The sequence below is a fragment of the Colius striatus genome, chromosome 1 (genome assembly GCF_028858725.1).
Source record: "Colius striatus isolate bColStr4 chromosome 1, bColStr4.1.hap1, whole genome shotgun sequence".
NCBI lineage: Eukaryota > Metazoa > Chordata > Aves > Coliiformes > Coliidae > Colius > Colius striatus.
In genome coordinates this window covers 205,479,771-205,498,203 of record NC_084759.1, presented here as the reverse complement: position 1 = coordinate 205,498,203, position 18,433 = coordinate 205,479,771, and the positions used below count along the sequence as shown (strand labels likewise).

At 44.1% G+C, this 18,433-nt stretch overlaps 1 protein-coding gene across 1 annotated transcript in view; it reads right to left on the bottom strand.

Annotated features, from left to right (window-relative positions):
* The window catches only part of EXOC4 (exocyst complex component 4), a 457,325-nt gene that overhangs the window by 233,764 nt on the left and 205,128 nt on the right, over positions 1 to 18,433 (bottom strand). Inside the window, exon 10 of the mRNA XM_062020282.1 lies at positions 9,249 to 9,345. Coding sequence (XP_061876266.1) covers positions 9,249 to 9,345 — 97 coding nt within the window. The remainder of the gene's footprint in view (positions 1 to 9,248; positions 9,346 to 18,433) is intronic.

Genomic DNA, 18,433 nt, shown 5'->3' with positions numbered 1-18,433 from the left:
CTTACAGCAGATTATTACAGCTGAGCACACCCTTGTAAAACTGTAGAACTAGCTAGATGTTAGCTAATACACACAGTTTTACATGGAAACAGAGCTAGAAAAAGCCAAAGAATCTCATGTATGTCACATCATCTTGAGGAAAAACACACATCTGTACTTTTTTAAGTGTTTATACCTGGAAAATCTGCAAGTGGAGTTGACTTTCAGAGGAGAGGCCTTGGCTAGCTGGCTGTTGGGTAAGGAAAAATGCTGATGTAAAGTTATTTGCTTCAGGGACATGATGTGAGAAATACAAAAGGAATTGCTCAGGCTACTTGCCACACCTGGCATCCAACAAAACTCACTGAAATGAAGTTCTTCAAATTTACCTCCTTCCTTCTTAGTAGTGCTCCAAAGATTTCCTGGCATCTGTAAGTCCCTGGGAAGACCAGAGTTGTTTCTTGTGAGGGGTTGACCTTGGCTGGCTGCTAGAGTCTCACCCAGCTTGCTCTCTGACTCCCTCCCTTTAACCAGAGAGAGAGTAGAATATAAAATAGAGAAGCTTGTGGGTTGAAGAAAAAGATATGGAGAGCATTTACAAATCACCACTTCGGACAGAAGAAACTCAAGTATTTCATTGTATGATTAAAACCTTAAAGATAATTAGTAATAACTTGATATTCTAGTCTATAACCCCAGATTTTTACAACTATAATAATTTCACCATAAGGGTACAGTTGTTCTATGTCAATCAGACCTAGTACACCACTAGTTCAACTAACAGTGAATACACAGGATCACATAGAAGATGTGCTGGCTTTTAGCCACGCTAGAACTTTGCATAACACTATGGCACGTCTGAGCAACAAAAAATAACCCTCTTTGAGTCCAACATTTGCTGCTCTGGTTGTTTAGCCTGGAGAAGAGGATGCTGAGGGGAGAGAGGAGCACTCTCTGCAGCTCCCTGACAGGAGGCTGCAGGGAGCTGGGGGTCGGGCTCTTCTCTCTACTAAAGAGTGACAGGCCAAGTGGAAAGGGGCTGAACTTGCCCCAGGGGAGGTTGAGGCTGGAGCTGAGGCTGTTTCCCTCAGAGGGGTGTCAGCCCCTGTGCCAGGCTGCCCAGGGAGCTGGGGCAGTGCCCAGCCCTGGAGGGATCCCAAAGCTGAGGAGCTGAGGGCCAGGGGTCAGTGGTGGCTGTGGCAGGGTGAGGGGAGGGCTGGGACTTGATGTCAAAACTGTTTTCTAACTGAAATGATTCTATGATTCCTTAACTGCAGGAAAATCAATGATTATTCTTTGCACAGTATGATATCATCAGGTTTTGCAAACTTCTTAACCCATATTCACCAGCCATGCTCACCAGCTCTTCAGGAAAGAACCAGATAAGAACAAGGTTTGCTGATGTATTTAGACTTGCTGTCATTCCTATTGCATTTAGCACTGGTGTGACCTTACCTAGAATATTCTGGGAAGTCATGACCCCATAATTTAAGGATGTGAAGGATCTCGAGCAAGGATCAAGAGCAACAAAGCTGGTGGTGAGGCTGGAGGGAATGTCCCGTGAGGAGTAGCTGAGGACACTGGGCTTGGGTAGTGTGGAGAACAAGAGGCTGGGAGTTGATCTCATGGCTCTTTACAGCTTCCTCAGAAGGGGAAGTGGAGAGGGAGGTGCTGATCTCTTCTCCCTGGGATCCAGTGATACCACACATGGGAATCACACAGAAGCTCAAGAGCTGGAAGGGACCTGGAAAGCTCACCCAGCGCAACCCCCTGCCAGAGCAGCACCACCTAGAGCAGGGCACACAGGAACTCATCCAGCTGGGGTTGGGATGGCTCCAGAGAAGGAGACTCCACAGCCCATCTGGGCAGCCCCTGCCAGGGCTCCCTCACCTCAACAGGGAACAACTTTGGCCTTGTGTTGCTTTGGAACCTCTTCTGTTGCAGCTTGTCCCCGTTGCCCCTTGTCCTGTCACTGCCCATCCCTGAGCACAGCCTGGCTCCAGCCTCCTCACACCCACCCTTGATGGGTTTGGAACATGACTGAGCTCACCCCTCAGGCTCCTCTTCTCCAAGCTGCAGAGCCCCAGCTCCCTCAGCCTTTCAGCACAAGGCAGATGCTCCACTCCCTTCAGCATCTTGCTGGCCCTGTGGCTCAACTCTCTCCAACAAGAAAAAAGCTGGTTGAAAGCTGTACCAAGAGAAGTTTTGACTGGGCATGAGGAAGCATTTCATTACTGAGAGGGTGGTCAAACACTGGAAGAGGCCTCCTAGGGTGGAGATGTATGCCCCAAGCCTGTCCATGTTTAAAAGGGATTTGGACAATGATCTTAACAATGTGCTTTAATCTTTGTCCAGCCCTGAAGTGGGCAGGTAGTTGGATGAGATTAATTGCTGTAGGTTCCTTCCAGTTGAACTATTCTAAGATCACTCAAGTCTTAAGATGGAATATTCACATGGAATAAGTAAGTCACTGGAAACTCACACCACCATAAATCTCTACTTACAGTGTAACAAAAATAATAGTGCTCAGCAACAGGAGAAACCTTAATCCTGCTCCATGAGAAGGCGAGTTAAATGCTAGAACTAAACCTCAGCAGTGAGTCCATTAAGAAATGAGCTGAAACTACTGTGTTGGCTGGATGAACACACTATGGGTTAGAAGCAATTCATTATCGTGGAATTGAATTAACACTGTTCCCAGCTCCTCCACCAAAGTTCTTGGAAACGTCAAGATTTCTCTGTTCCTTCAGGTTGTGCTTCATCCAAAGGAAAGGAGGAGCTGAAGACATGTGAAATTTCTTGACAGGCTGTTGATTTTCCTTATGGATGAAGCATGTTTGGAAACTCAAAACTTGACTGATCTGCTGCAGCAGAGCCGCTGACAGACAATATAAAATCAATGCATCACGTATTAAGAGGAGGGAGCTTTTCTTTTTGGCGTGTGAGAGTTTGTGTTTGTGTGGGAGGGAGGGAGGGGATTGCTTTATTTCCTGTCATCCAAAATGAACAGCCTTACCTTAAGGTTTTTCTCAACTGTCATCTTTAATCAGACACACACAGTAAGACTGTCAGTCCTCATAAAGCAGCGGGGGAGAGGAAAAAGCAGCACAAAACGTGAAGCTGTTTCCCCATCGCTTTTCCCATGCTTGTGCCCCATTTGCACGATGGCCTGGGTCGGAACTGAACCTTTTCTTAGCAGCATCACAACAACGAGCTCTTCTCAGCTGTGTCTTTAGTGGTGCAGGGTTTATGAGAGCTTGTCAGAAAGAAAAGGGTTAGGATATGCCTGCAAGAAACATTCATTCCCAGTGTTGACAGATAAAGTACTAAACGTCAACAGCAAGGGACTCGTCAGCTAAACGTCTCCTAAACACTCATTAAACCAGGGGGAGGGGAAACCCCCACCCTGCTTCAGTAGGTGGGTGTCAAATTGCTCCCTTAACATTTCGATTCAGGTCAATGGAAGTAAACAGAGGATGTATGGAAGGTTGCACCGAGCACCTCTCACACTCCAGGATGAGTATTAACGATTCCAAAGCCAAGATGGGAACATCGAGCACCGCCGTGACTATCAGCACCGTGATGAGAAGCAGAAGTGGAGATCTCCTGATTTGAGGCACCATCTCTCTGCCTCCACAGCCTCCCTCCCTAAATGCAGGATATTGCCTTCCTTGAGGAAGTGAGATTTAGACTAACTGATATGTTTCCCCTCTCTGTGAAGATCAGGGATGTGTCTGAATGTAAGACTTAACCCCCTGTATTCGTGAAACCTGGATGGTTATACTGGTCCCTGACTTAAATATGTTGCAAATAATGTTTTCCTGGGTATATAAGAGCATCTCAGGCTTTTTTTTCCCCCCCACTTAACATCTTATCCTCTGAACATTATTCAATCTGAAACACAAACTTACAGCAGTCAATATTGCAAGTTCCTTCTCCCAGCTTGAGTCGCTTTTATCGATTCCTCTAAAATCAAGTATTTGAGGTTTGATTTCAAAAAGCTACAGACATCAGCTCTCATTATTTAGCACTGCCTGAGCCCTGGGATCAGTTGGCATTTTCCATCTACTTCAATCATAATACATACCCCTTAAACTGATAAAACTACTACAGATTGTCCTTTACATGCTTGGTATCATTTAACAAGTCTAAATATATTAAATGTAACTAATTTTCACACTCTTTTGCTTATCAAATAAACACATCATAGAATAGTGGGGGTTGAAAGGGACCTTTAGAGATCATCCAGTCCAACCCCCCTGCAGAAGCAGGTTCACCCCATATTATCAAACAAACATTATCAACCACAAGATAGCTCAGCAGATTTAAAAACCAAATTGATAGTTTATTATAGCTATACAAATACACTAATAAAAGGGATTATCTTAGTCATATACACAGCTTTGTATTGAGTTATGTAGTTCTGAACACTGCTCAGCTGCAGCAGTTGATGCTCACAGAGACCAAAGGACTTCCATGCCCCCTAGGAACCGATGACAACTTTGCCATCCCCTCCCAACGTTTTCAAAAGAAGAGGATTTAAATTCTACATACAGTACCTTTTATCTGGACACATCCTGAATTAAACAGAAGCTTGACATGGTTATTCCCAAAGCATGGAAAGCTAAAGCATCAGTGCTCATGTATATGTGTAGGTACATACTCTGTACGTTGTGCACCTCCCTCCCAAGGACAAGTTACCAGTGGAGGTTGAAATTTGACCTTCAGCAGTTTAGAGCTGATTGCCACCAGTTGGTGAGGAACACGTTGGTATCAACAAGCAGAAAAAGTAAATTACTATCCTCCTTGATTAATCCCCAAAGCATTTATTTATTAAGAAGGCAATCACTCTTTTATTAGCATTAACATAACTGGAAGGAACAGGAAACTCCAAAAATGCCATCAAGTAAAAAGCTACTGCTTTAAATGATGAACACCAGGATCAACGAACATAATCACTTGTGAAATCATCATGTCAAATTATCACTTGCTTTCTCTCCCCCACTCTCATCAATCTGAGATACCAAGAATGAGCAAACTTTGCAGTGCCCTGGACCACACACACACACAGCAGAGTGTTAGTGTAGCCTTTGCATCTCAAACACCACCAGCACAGTCAAAGCAGTAATTCTGCCCTTCCTTCCTCCCCACTATTTTCCTTTTTTTAAGTACTCTGATTTGTTTTTCACTCCCCTGCTCTCCAGACTTTGAGATCAAAGGCAGGGACCAGAACACCACGGACACAGCACAGCTCTTCCCATCTGGCAAAGAGCAAGATCCTGTCAGGCAGACATGGCCCATTCAATAGAGGTAACGGGTGCCAGCCCCTCTCTAGTCCACTTCTTCCCAAGGACACAATCGTGCTTAGAACCAACTGCTGCTTCTGAATGAATGAACACTTTGCTTTCTCTTCCATCCTCCAACTCTTTTAATTGCTACTTGATCTTAATGAAGTGTGGCTGATATTAATAAATGGATAGCCTTGCGGCCTCAATAGCCGGTATCCAAACAACGTTCAACTGAGTTAGCATCAGCAGTGCTTTCACCATTCCAAACACCATCATCCCCTCCAACTCCAGTCCCTCCCCCTCAAGCCTCAAGACTGCAGACATCTGTTCTTCAATTGTCTGGTAATAAACATACTCTATAAAGCATATGTAAAATGATTATTACCCTGAAGAGCCAAGTGCCTTTCAAATGCCAGCTGAAACAAATAAACAACACACACACACACACACAACAATCCCCACCAAACAAATGCTACAACAGACATCTCTCAGGCTGTTCAATATTCCACAAAGTAAAGGCTTCAGAATTGGTCCTGCATGTTTCTTTCCTCCAACAGGAGATGTCAGTCCACACACCAGCACCTTCAAGATCCAAGCAGATGCTGGTTAGCAGTGAAGGAAGAAGAAAGCAACTGGACTCCTTTGGTAACTTTTATACTTTGACACCTCCCGTCAGATGTAATTGAGGAAAATCAGATGTGTATTCCTCTGCAATTTGTAAGTGCAATTAGTTTCCATATGTAGTTAGTAAAACCTATTCCCAGGAATCATTTCTGCTAGAATACCCACTTGCCTTCCAAAAATTCACTGTTCATTTAGTACGTGTGTGGTGGTGTCATTAAGCCCCAGTAATTAATCTGGGGCTTGGTGCATCTCAATTGTCCTAGTGGAAATTAGGGACCCACATCCCAAACGACCTAACATCTCACTTCCCAACTCTAGCTCTAAATGGATGTGAGGGAAGCAAGACTCCCCAGACCCTTTGTATATATTTGCCCTTACACTCTCTGTGGTTTTAAGTGAAGAGCTTCTCTAAACAAACTTCTGGTCCTGGAGACGTGATGGTTAACTTACAGCCCCCTGAAAGCCTGCTGACTGTGTTCTTCAAGAGGATCTGGATCTAAGTTTAGTCTCAACTTGTATATTAAAAAAAAGACCAAAAAAACCCCAGGCTATTAGAATCAGGAAACTTACACTGTGATTGTGCAACTCTCTGATGTGATAGACAGTGACACTTTTCATATCAGTGGTATAAAAGAGAGAAATTCAGACTGATGAATATGAATGCTGTGGTTACAACTCTCCACCTATCATTACTGTGCTAAATTACATTTTAAAGCCATCACTTAATGCAATGCTCAGGCTTTAAATCATCATGCCAGTGTCTGGTTTCTCAGTGATCCAGTTAGCTTAATACTTTTTGAAGCACTCAGCTTCCTAATAAAATCAGATGGCCCATCCAGTGCCAAAACTTCTCTGTCAACATATTTATGGGAATTTGATAAAAATAAGAAAAAAACCCCTCTCCTTTCTAAATAAAATATTGATCTTTTTGAATTCAAAACAGATTCATTTTAAGCCTGTACAAGTGACACAGATGAAAGATGATTGAGGCAGGCCATAAAGAACCTGGACAACAGATGAAAAATAAAGAAAGTGAAGACTTCACACCTCTGCAGAAATTACCTCCTCGAGAGCTTGACACTTAATACAATACTGTCTAGAAAAGGGTGACAAAGACCTAACCAACAAGGAATGCAATAAGATGATGTGCTAGAAATTATTGCAAACGTCAATATTTTAGCAAATCCACCATACTCAGCATTTTACAATGACAGCCAGCACCATGCAGGCAATTTTAACAGGAATCAATGAGTGAAAGCCAGTGGGTTGGTATGAGAGGTTATTGCTATCAACTCCCATCAGGAACAGAGCTCCCTGTAGGAAAGAGCAGCAAAAGAAACCCAGTCCTATGTTCATCCCAGATATGCTGCATCCCATGCATCATGCATATGCCAGAGGACCATGAGTTAAACATAAGACAGCAAGGAGCCACACATTTACTCTGTTGATCATTACAATAGGTAAGAAAAAATCCCACATTTTAGAAGTTTGTACACTCTTTGCCTACAACCAAACTCACCCCATCTTGCAGTGGGAAAAAGGTAACCTGGGTCACGAAGTATTTTCCTTCTCTTCGTGCAGTTAGTGATCAACTCCTCAATGCAAGGAAGTTAAGATGTTGCAGATGGTTGGCACAAAAATACAATGTACACAGATACCTTAATCTTGGTGCAATTATTTTCTATGAAGTAAATGATTTCTGCTATCTTGTAAGCTGGTAATGAAAGTGAAGTGTTTGTGAGGAGTGCTATTTAAGGCAGAGCACTCACGTTTGACTCAGATGGCATTAAAAGGGGGGAAAATTAAGCAGGAAGGCAAATAGAAAGGAATAAGTATTTTTACCAGTTTCTAAATCAACGTGAGGTATCTCATCAATAAAAATAAAAGCATCACCACCCCACTCTGCTTCAAAGAAGCCTGAAAATTCATTAAAGGTCAAGAGACCGTATCAAAATGGTCATATATTGAATGGCATATGCATCTTAACCATTGTCCAGCTTTTCTTATGTTAGAATCACAGGATGGTGGGGTTGGAAGGGACCTTTAGAGCTCATCCAGTCCAACCCCCCTGCAGAAGCAGGTTCCACCTATATCAGGTTACACAGGAGCGTGTCCAGGCGGGGCTTGAAGCCCTCCAAGGAAGGAGCCTCCACACCCTCCCTGGGCAGCCTGTTCCAGTACACTTGTACATCTTAGCACACTTGTTTAGAAGAGATGGGAGACTGAAACAAAACATGTATATGAAATCATCCATTTCATGACAGGCAGCTAGCAACAAATGAACAATGTGCAATGTATGCATTGGCTGTTTTTAAACAGGGAAAGATCTTAAACACCAGAACAAGTCTGAGAACGTCCCCATGACGGGATGTTCTCAAGACTGTTCCAATATCTAGTGTCATGGCATCACAAATCTAAATTGGGAGGAAGTTATGCTCTTTCCCTCTGCATTTTTAAGCCCACAAATGACCACAACTCTCTGCTATTGTCCTTCCTCTAGGCATCAGATTCCAATTACTTGTTATTACTCTTTTATTATTGCTTGTTTTTAGCTCTGGAGAAACATGCCCTGTTGCCTATGTGAGTCATGATAGTGACTAATACAAACAAAGAGGGAAGTGCTCTCTGAAGATCTTAGTGCTGAATAGGGAAGGGCATGTCTAATGATAAAGGAAAACCCCACAAGGAGAAAGCAGAGGTGGAAGATTGACATGAACTGAGAAAAACATCCTATTATTCAATTCTGTCAAAACTAAGAAGATGAACTGTTAGATTGCAAAGCAAAAAGAGCACAATTAAAGTATCAGAGGTGAGTGACTTTGTGACAAGAGCTTTATTACAGACTCACTCTGTTTTAAAGTTTCAGCAGTCCTTGATGAGCTGTGAATTTCTAAGATTTTAGGAACTGGCACAGCACTTGAGGCATTTAATTTGCAGTCCATAGACCATAGCTGTTGTATCAAAGAATGAACTTACCTTGCAGTTCATAAAGTATCCTTCTGATTTTTGTAATAAGCATAACGAACAGTCAGCAATAAACAATCTGTGACAGGCTACAACTAAACTTCTCTCAGCTTGGGTCAATAGTAAGTGATGCTGTTCAATGAAACAGGGTCACCCAGGCAAACAACCCCACTTGGTATGCTGGTTCATTGTGAAAAAGATGAAAGAGCAGCAGCAACCAGCTCAACTGGTGCTTGATTTTTTACACACGTGCACATCGACAGCTCTACAGCAAGCCCATTGCTGGGGGATGTTATCTCAGAAGTGGCAACGTGCTTGTAAATAAAAGCAGGTTAATTCTACATACTCTAATTATTTGCCCCTGTAGAAATACAAAGAAAAGACCTCACTTACCTGAGGAGGGGATGAAAGATGATGGTAATGTTTCTGGCTCCTGGTTTGCAGACAAACTTGGATCCACCACCTTCAATTAAGTTATCATCTGGACCTCCTAGGAAATAACATGAAACAAGTTGTCTAACAGATCTGAGCATCCCTTGATTTTTAGGTAGTAAGTGATAATTAAACATTTAAGTCTGTCTGTAACTGCTTCACTCCTGGTGAAAGATCAGTAATTAACTTGAAGACACGCTCTTTCTAGCCTCTTTCTGTTTAGAGAAAGTGCTCCAAATGCAACAGGAACAATGCAGATAGCATCCATGCATTACTTCAGGCTCCTCTCTCCATAGTTAGTGACAGTATCACAGAAAGACCACTGAGTGCAGGTCTCCTACAGACCAGGATGCAGTTTCAACTACAGCAGTTTCCCAGACACATTAGATGAATTTATCAGTTGGGCTGAAGTCCAATGTACTGGAATGAAGGTGCAAACACGATACCCATCACACAAGACAAGGGATGTTCAGATACCATTAAGAGACTTGAGCCTCACAGCTCTTCAAAGTGTCACCCCACTGACAAATAATGACCTCCACCCTGAAGTGTCAGGGCTTTAGCAGCTTTTGGCACAGTCCAAAACCAAACACACAGCACATGAGCACACATTTAAATCATCCTGTCTCTAAAGCACAAGGGTCCTCATCTTATGTAATAAACACCCAGAGTCTTGTCCATGTGGCTAAGACACATTTTGAAGCACAAAGTGCTTGGAAAGGATTCTGAGAGCAGTGCTTTATTGAATTTGGCTGCTTTCATATTGCTGTATGAAAAGCTCCTGCATCTCTGACTGATGATGCCATCATTCAGTCCTTTGCAATGTAGCTTGGTTTTGGTTGCTGGTGACAGGACACTCAGGAGTCCTTGACCTACACCAAGTCTTGCAATTCCATAGCAGAAATCTCTGGTTTACAGGTTCCAGATGTATACAAACAGGATTGAGGCTACCAGAAAAGTGAACTTGTTGAGTTCAGCCCACTCCTTGGCAGGAGTAAATCACAAGCTTGGAGAACATTGTTTATACACCTCAGGCTCATGCTGCAGGCCTTCAAGTAGGATGAAAACACCCATCTGCAAGTCATTATATCAAACCAAAGTCACTTCTATAGGCTGCTCCTAACATCAAAACACTTCAAATTTGGAAATGAGAAAGAAAAAAAAGGTAAGAGGGCAAATCTTGAGAGTGCAGAGTCCTGCTTCTCAGGAGGAACAACCCCCTGCAGCAGCACAGGCTGGGGATTGACATGCTGGAGAGCAGCTCTGCACAGACACACCTGGGAGTGCTGGTGGATAATAAACTGACCATGAGCCAGCAACGTGCCCTCGTGGGCAAGAAGCCAATGGCAGCCTGGGGGCAGCAAGAGAGTGTGGGCAGCAGGTCAAGGGAGGTTGTGCTGCCCCTCTGCTCTGCCCTGCTGAGGCCTCATCTGGAGTCCTGTGGCCAGTTCTGGGCTCCTCAGCTCCAGAGGGACAGGGAACTGCTGGAGAGAGGCCAGTGCAGGGCCACCAAGATGCTCAGGGGACTGGAGCATCTTCCTGCTGAGGAAAGGCTGTGGGACCTGGGACTGTTTAGTCTGGAGAAGAGGAGACTGAGGGGGGAGCTCATGAATAGTGGCAAATGTCTCACTGGTGGGTGTCAGGAGGTTGGGGCAGCACTTTTTTGGATGGTATCCAGCACCAGGACAAGGGGTGATGGGATGAAGCTGTAACACAAACAGTTCCATTGAAACACAAGAACAAACTGTGTCAGTGTTGGAGTGAGGGAGCCCTGGCCCAGGCTGCCCAGGGAGGGTGTGGAGGCTCCTTCCTTGGAGGGCTTCAAGCCCCACCTGGACACGTTCCTGTGTGACCTGATCTAGGTGGGAGCTGCTCCTGCAGGGGGTTGGACTGGATGAGCTCTAAAGGTCCCTTCCAACCCCACCATTCTACGATGCTGTGAAATCTCAGGTTCCAAATAGCAATAAAGCCCACTCGTTACCCTTCCAGAAGAAAGCAATTTTAGGAGAATGTCAGATGCCCTGCTCATAAGCAAATGACAGCATCAGAAGAAAAAAAAAGGTCATTCTCAAATTATCAGCAATTCAGCACATAATTCCTTGTATATTGGTCATGCTCCCTTGTCACAAAGCACAGGCTGTCATCTTGCTGATATCATCTCACAAGTAGCTCTGTCAAGTCAGTTATTTGGCTAAGAACCTTAAACAACCCAAAATGGGAACTTAGGTAAAGTCTATATCCCAAATATTTTCAAGTCCTTGTCATTTTGCACGTGAACTCTCCTTAATGACTGAATAATAATAAATACAGAACCTAATCACATTATTATGATAGGTTTATAAGCAGCAAAATGACAAAGTGCTTGAAATCAAAACACCACCAGCAGATTATTGAATTTTTTTGACCCTGACATCTGTCTGCCTCAAAATGAGAAGAACAACATCTCCAAATTGGAATGTGTAAGAGAAGGAACACAACTAATGAGTCAGTAACAGGGATTCTCTTCTCAAAGTGAAGTTTGTGTGTTTTAGGCCATTACTTGCAAGCAACCTACAATCTACTTGATTTCATTGACCTTCCTATTAGCAACCTCACAGCATCATCCAAAGATCAAGCAAGTCACCAACACCAGTCCTTCCATACTCTAAATGGTCTTTCCAGGTCAGGAGTGTTTTGTGCAAGAATTCACAGCATTGGTGTAGATCCAAAAATGCTATTTTGATGACCTGGTAAAAGAGAGAATGTTACATCTCCCATGGAGTGAGAAACCCCTGGATCCATCCTTTGGTTTTTCCAGTCACATATTTCCATGAGCTGACTTAGCTACTCAAGTTGGACTGGATGATCTCTAAAGGTCCCTTCCAACCCTACCATTCTATGAATTAAACCATGAGGACATGAAGCTTCTTGATGAATCCTACACGAATATAAGGACTCAAGGAAGCACAAAGCAGCAGCCAAAGAACAGAGAGTGTAAAACTTCCCTGACTGTAATTAGAAAGGGGTAGCTCTTAATAAAAGTAGTAGTTCAGGAACTTTATTTGGCATTTTAAAACGTTAAACTTGAACAATGTGACTGTTTAATTGTGGGAAAAAAAAGAAAGGGAAGGAAAATTATTCATTTCCTCTATTAATGTCAGCCCTTGCATTTTCCAATAGGCTCTGTGTCTTTACTGACTTATTGCAGAATTCATCCAAGCATGAACTACTGAGGCATGAACTAGGAAACACGGGCTCAAATGAAGGAAGGGGTGTTATTCTTGTTACATCAAGTCACCCTGCACTAATCAATATTATTGACTGGGATGAACTCCATAGCAGAGGAATAAAACAATCTGTCTTATCTGCTTGGCCACATTTCATGACATTTGAGAAGAACAGAACAGTGAGGCTGAGAGAAAAATGTGCTTTTACATCTTCTCTGCTCTTAGCTTTCAGTTAATCATAATGAATGCTCTGCATGTAGGTGTAAGCAATGAGAAAAAGTCATTTTGTTTGTATTTAAATATTTTACCTTGAAAAATACACTCAGATGTAAATCTTACTCCTGATGATGCCCTGTACATACCAACAACCACCCAGCAATGCAACAGTTCTTGCTAATGCCAGCAGCTTGCTCTGCACCTCACACCTTTACCTCTCTCAGGGCTGCCACTGTACCTTCACAGACCCTGAACTAAGTGGCTGTAGCTCGACAGCAGCTCTGCTTCTGTGAGGCCATGACACACACAAGTCAATGCTATCATTTACCACAGCTCCCAACATGGCAGGTTTGAAATGAAAATGAGGGGTGGAGGTGAGCTGCTGGAGAGCAGCTCTGGGAGAGGGAGCTGGCAGTGCTGGTTGACAATAAACTCCCCATGAGCAGCAGCCTGGGCTGGGGGGCAAGAAGCCAATGGCATGCTGGGGGCATCCAGCAGAGTGTGGGCAGCAGGGGGAGGGAGGTTGTGCTGCCCCTGTGCTCTGCCCCATGTGCTGAGGCCTCATGTGCAGGGCTGTGGCCAGTGCTGGGCTGCCCAGCTGCAGAGAGCCAGGGAAGTGCTGCAGAGAGGCCAGTGCAGGGCTGCTGAGATGCTGAGGGGCTGCAAGATGTGTGTGAGGAGGAAAGGCTGCAGCCCTGGGGCTGTTGAGCCTGGGGAACAGAAGCCTGAGCTCAGGGGGATCTCAGCAGTGCTGCTCAGTCCCTAAAGGGTAGGTGCTGAGAGGATGAAGTCAGTCTTTGTTCTCTGGTGGCTGGTTGCAGGACAAAGGGCAATGAGCACAAGCTGGAACACAATGAAAAACTCCTTTGGTGCTGAGGGGAGGGAGCCCTGGCCCAGGCTGCCCAGGGAGGGTGTGGAGGCTCCTTCTCAGGAGGTTTCCAAGCCCAGCTGGACACGTTCCTGTGCTCCCTGATCAAGGGTATCTGCTTTAGCAGGGGCTTGGGCTGGAGCTGCTCTGCAGGGCCCTTCCAACTATTCTGGGAGTCTGTGGAAACCACTGGAGCCCAAAGTGGAGCAAAGGAGAGCTTGTGATGCCTTTGCCTGGATATGCCATGTGCAAATCTCTAATGTGGACAACACTTGACTACACTGAGGTCTGAAACGTGCATTTCTGTTGACCAAACATGAGACTTCCACTGCAGGGGATGTATCTAGATGCCCTGTGCTGGAAACCCAACAGACATCTCTGTAAAACCACACCATTAATATCCCTTCATCCTTATTGACTCCTACCCAAAAGCCTCTCCTGCAGGAAGGTGAATGATCATATGGCCAGTCTGCAAAGAAACCAGTATCAGGCTGCTCCAAAGACAGGAGATGAAGGAGAGGAAAAAGTGCCCATTTGTTTTTTTTTCTCCTTATCAAGATTATTATTAGAGAGGCAGTTTGCAAAGTCTCTCACACAAGAGCTAAGCATGCAAATGCTGTGCTGCTGCCCCAAACACATATACATGACCAGACTCCCAAGAGCTGAAACCTATCTGCCTCATTAGGGAAAAGGAGCTGTAAAGATTAATTCCCAGTGAGTGCTGAAGATTTTGAGCTGTATGTAAGCACTCAGTTTCATTGCCTTGACAGCTCAGTATAAGCACTGGCTACAGGACTAACCATCCATGCTCACTGATGTACATCACCACAGCACTCCAACAACCATCTGGACTGAGCATAGACCATTGCTTCAGCAATGCCACGCTACAGAAAGCTTTCATTTGGGTTGCAAGTTTTGGGGTTTTAGTTGGTTTTTTTTTTTTCCCTTGGTGTAAAGCAAGAAATTACAATAACCACATCTCACAAGCACTAGGGGGAAAAAAAAGAGTCAGAAAGTACTTTTGTTGTAGCACTTCCTTCTTAAGAGCACCAGCTTGCTGTTTTAATCTGTCTGGTAATAAATTATGAGACTAAAAAAAGAGGAGAAACTTGGAGGTGAAGTGAAATTTGTCATACAGTTAATGATACCCTCATGCTGTGCCAGCAATGAAGTGTGCCCACCTGAATACCACTGCAAGTGGGAGTCAGAGACGGGTCCATTAGTAACGCAGCTGAAGGTTTTGGAAATGGAGCCTAAAATGTCATGCTTCAACGTGAAAAAGCATTACATTACCAAGGAAGTTAAGAGTCTCTGCATGCATTTAAAGTCTGAACAAACATTAAGAGTGCTTCAAGTTTTCCATCCTGCCTGGTACCTAAAGAAAGAACTGAATCTTCACCATGGATGTGACAGGTTTACTGCTAACGTCCTGTTAGCTACGTACAAGAGCAGGTCTTGGAAGGATGATGGTGAGATCTCCTGTCCCTGAAGGGATCTCCCCAGAAAACAGGAGTTTCTTCTGCCACAAAGTAACTCGAGTTCAAAGCTGCCCACCACAATTTGAAGTATATCTGGACTTTGTCAATTTACCCTGTGTCTCATTCTGTGGAGGTTTCAAAACCCACCTGGACTTGCTCCTGTGTGACCTGATCTAGATGGGACCTGCTTTAGCAAGGAGGTTGGACCAGATGATCCCTAAAGGTCTCTTCCAACCTCCATCACACAAATCCTGGCTCCCCATTTCAAAGGCAAGACCCTGGGACACACTGCAAGGAGTTCCCAAGCCACAGCTTTGTCATGAATGCAATGCTGGTTATCTTTTATAACCAGGGCCTGCCATGTCTACAGCAAAAAACCTTGATCCTACTTTGTAGAAAGAGATCATACTGAGGCACATCCTGCAATTTCCTCATTTATCAAGATAACTTTTCTACCACTAAATTTAAATAAAACCCCACCAACCCACTAAAAAACCCCCAGAAACAGGAATGTCGTTTTATTTCCTTTTCTGAGATTTTGGGGGTTTTATTTAGCTCTGGGTTGGCTTTTTTAGCTCTGTGTTCTCCATGAAGGTCCAAGATTTAAATGGAAGTTATTGCTGTTCAACAGCAAGTCTGAAGAGGAATCACACACTGCTCCCTCCTCTCTTGATTCACTGAAGGACGTGAAGAGATCAGAGAGGAAGTAGCTCAGCATCTCATCAGAGGTTCTTGCACCCTTTAAAATCACACTTTAACTGTTTAAAAACATATTTAAGTGTTTAAGTCATAAAGTTTTGGGGTTGTCTTTTACACAACAACATAAGAAAGCTCTGTCTCTAATAAGAACACTCTTACAAGGTGAGATGTATTACACTGTCACTTCTGATTGCTGTAACCCATCACCTGGTTGTTTTGGAGCTATGTAAGCCTTAATGCATTTCATCTTCAGTCCCACCACACATGAAATCTTATCAGGCAAAAGATTTCCAGACATAAAGGTATTTGGCTAATAAGCAAAACCCTTGCCAGAACACCCAAGAAATATTAATTTGGCTCCAACAGAAACAGCAAACACTCAAAGACCATGAGAGGCAAACCTTTCCTGTTTGCTCTCTTCCCCTCCAGTCCCCTGTTAGCAGAGGACAACTTCATGAACATCTCCCAGACTGCAAACTTCTCAGCTAAACAAGTTCCAGGCACGTAGGGAACAATTCTTCAGCACCTCCCTGTGATCAAAGCTCCTTTCCTGGCGAGCCACTTCACGTTAATCTATGCAACCATAAAAAGAATAAAGAAATAGGCTTTGAAGCCACAACAATCAAGTAATCAACACAGCTTGCAAATCAATGCCACCTCCTTCACTCATCAGAACAAACTCATAGGAGGAAAGGAACCAGGTTCAGATGTTACAGTCCTTCCCAAAAGTTCTCGATTATGTGGAGATCAACATCAGAGTTATTACCTGCACACTATGTTCAAGGTATGGAAAAACACATTTTCATTTAGCATGAAAGGGAAGAAAACAAAAGGTACCCAAAGAGAGCAAAGCAGATGATTATAAAACAGCTCAATAGGGAAAAAAAAAGTGATTGATCTGTGCTATTACAGAACAAAAACTAGGCAGTTTTAGCATGGAAATCTCCTTTTTCTTATCTTTGTACTGTCTCACAATGCCACAGTACAAGCATCGAGTCCTGGTTTTAGTATGCTGATTCACAGTAGGGATTCAATGTATTGGCATGCACATTTAAGTTCTTTTTTATAAAGAACCAGAATTGATCTTCTCTAAAATTCTTTGGCACATCTCAAAGCATCAAACTTTGCTGCATTTGGGCCATTTTTCAACCTGCTCTAAGGTCTCTGTGTTGGTAGAGTGAAGTATGTGCTTGAATTAAGGGCTTAGAAACCAGTTGTCCTGGCACTTGCTTTCCTACACCATCAGACCTCAGCAAGGAGAGGAAAATGGTAGAGAAGGATCTGGTCCACTCTCCAGACTGGTCTTCACCAAAGGACAAAGTGCATTGGGAATTCAGCATCCTACATGTAAAATTAGCTTCTGTGGGCACTTCAAGCACCTTGACCTCAGCCAAGCAGCCCTGGGAGCCCTGTGACAGAATCTGGGTAGGTCTTCCCTGAAGCTGAGTAAGCTCATCCAAGTAAATCAACATAACAGAAACCCCAGAAGTGTCCAGCTCCATATTTCAACCAGCTTGTGTTTGCAGGCCAGCTCCACAGCAAATAATCATTAAACTTCCAAATCTATAGACTTTTCCTTTTGAACAAACACCATCTTTGCAGACTTACACTTCTATTGAAAATACTCTTTGTCAGCCTCAAAACAATGCACTGTCCTGCTGGTGTAGGTCAAATCTGGGTTAATAATTTGATGTTTCTGAGTCATATTTTACTGTGAGGGTGACAGAGCACTGGACCAGGCTGCTCAGGGAGGGTGTGGAACCCTCTTGCTTGGAGGTCTTCAAGACCCACCTGGATGTCCAGGTTCCTGTCTGACCTGATCTAGGTGACCCTGCTTCTGCAGGGGGGTTGGATCAGATGATCTCTAAAGGTCCCTTCCAACCCCACCATTCTGTGATTCTATGTCCTTTCCCTTCTTGCTAGATGCCTACAAACCATGCACAGGAGCTGTTATGGGTCTGCCAATGAAACTCAGAGTTCTAAGTTATAAGGCAAAGGTTATTTATAAGTGAATGACAAAAAGTTCTTCTAGAAAGCTCTTCAAACACCCACCACTTCAGGACTCCACGGACTAGACAAAGGAGCTCTCATCTTCTAGTGGCATCTAGATTATTTTAGGCAGACTATTATGTCTGCTTCTACATAGTAACGATCACAGAATCACAGAATGGCAGTGTTTTGAAGGGATCTTTAGAGATCATCCAGTCCAAACCCCTTGCAGAAGCAGATCCCACCTAGGTAAGATCACACAGGAACGTGGCCAGACGGGTCTTGAAGACCTCTAAGGAAGAGGCTCCACACCCTCCCTGGGCAGCCTGGGCCAGGGCTCCCTCACTCCAACACTGACACAGTTTGCTCTGATGTTTCAATGGAACTGTTTGTGTTCCAGCTTCATCCCATCACCCCTTGTCCTGGTGCTGGATACCATCGAAAAAAGTGCTGCCCCAACCTCCTGACACCCACCAGTGAGATATTTGTCACTGTTCATGAGCTCCCCCCTCAGTCTCCTCTTCTCCAGACTAAACAGCCCCAGGTCCCACAGCCTTTCCTCAGCAGGAAGATGCTCCAGTTCCCTGATCATCTTGGTGGCCCTGCACTGGCCTCTCTCCAGCACTTCCCTGTCCCTCTTGAGCTGGGGAGCTCAAAACCGGACACAGGACTCCAGATGAGGCCTCAGCA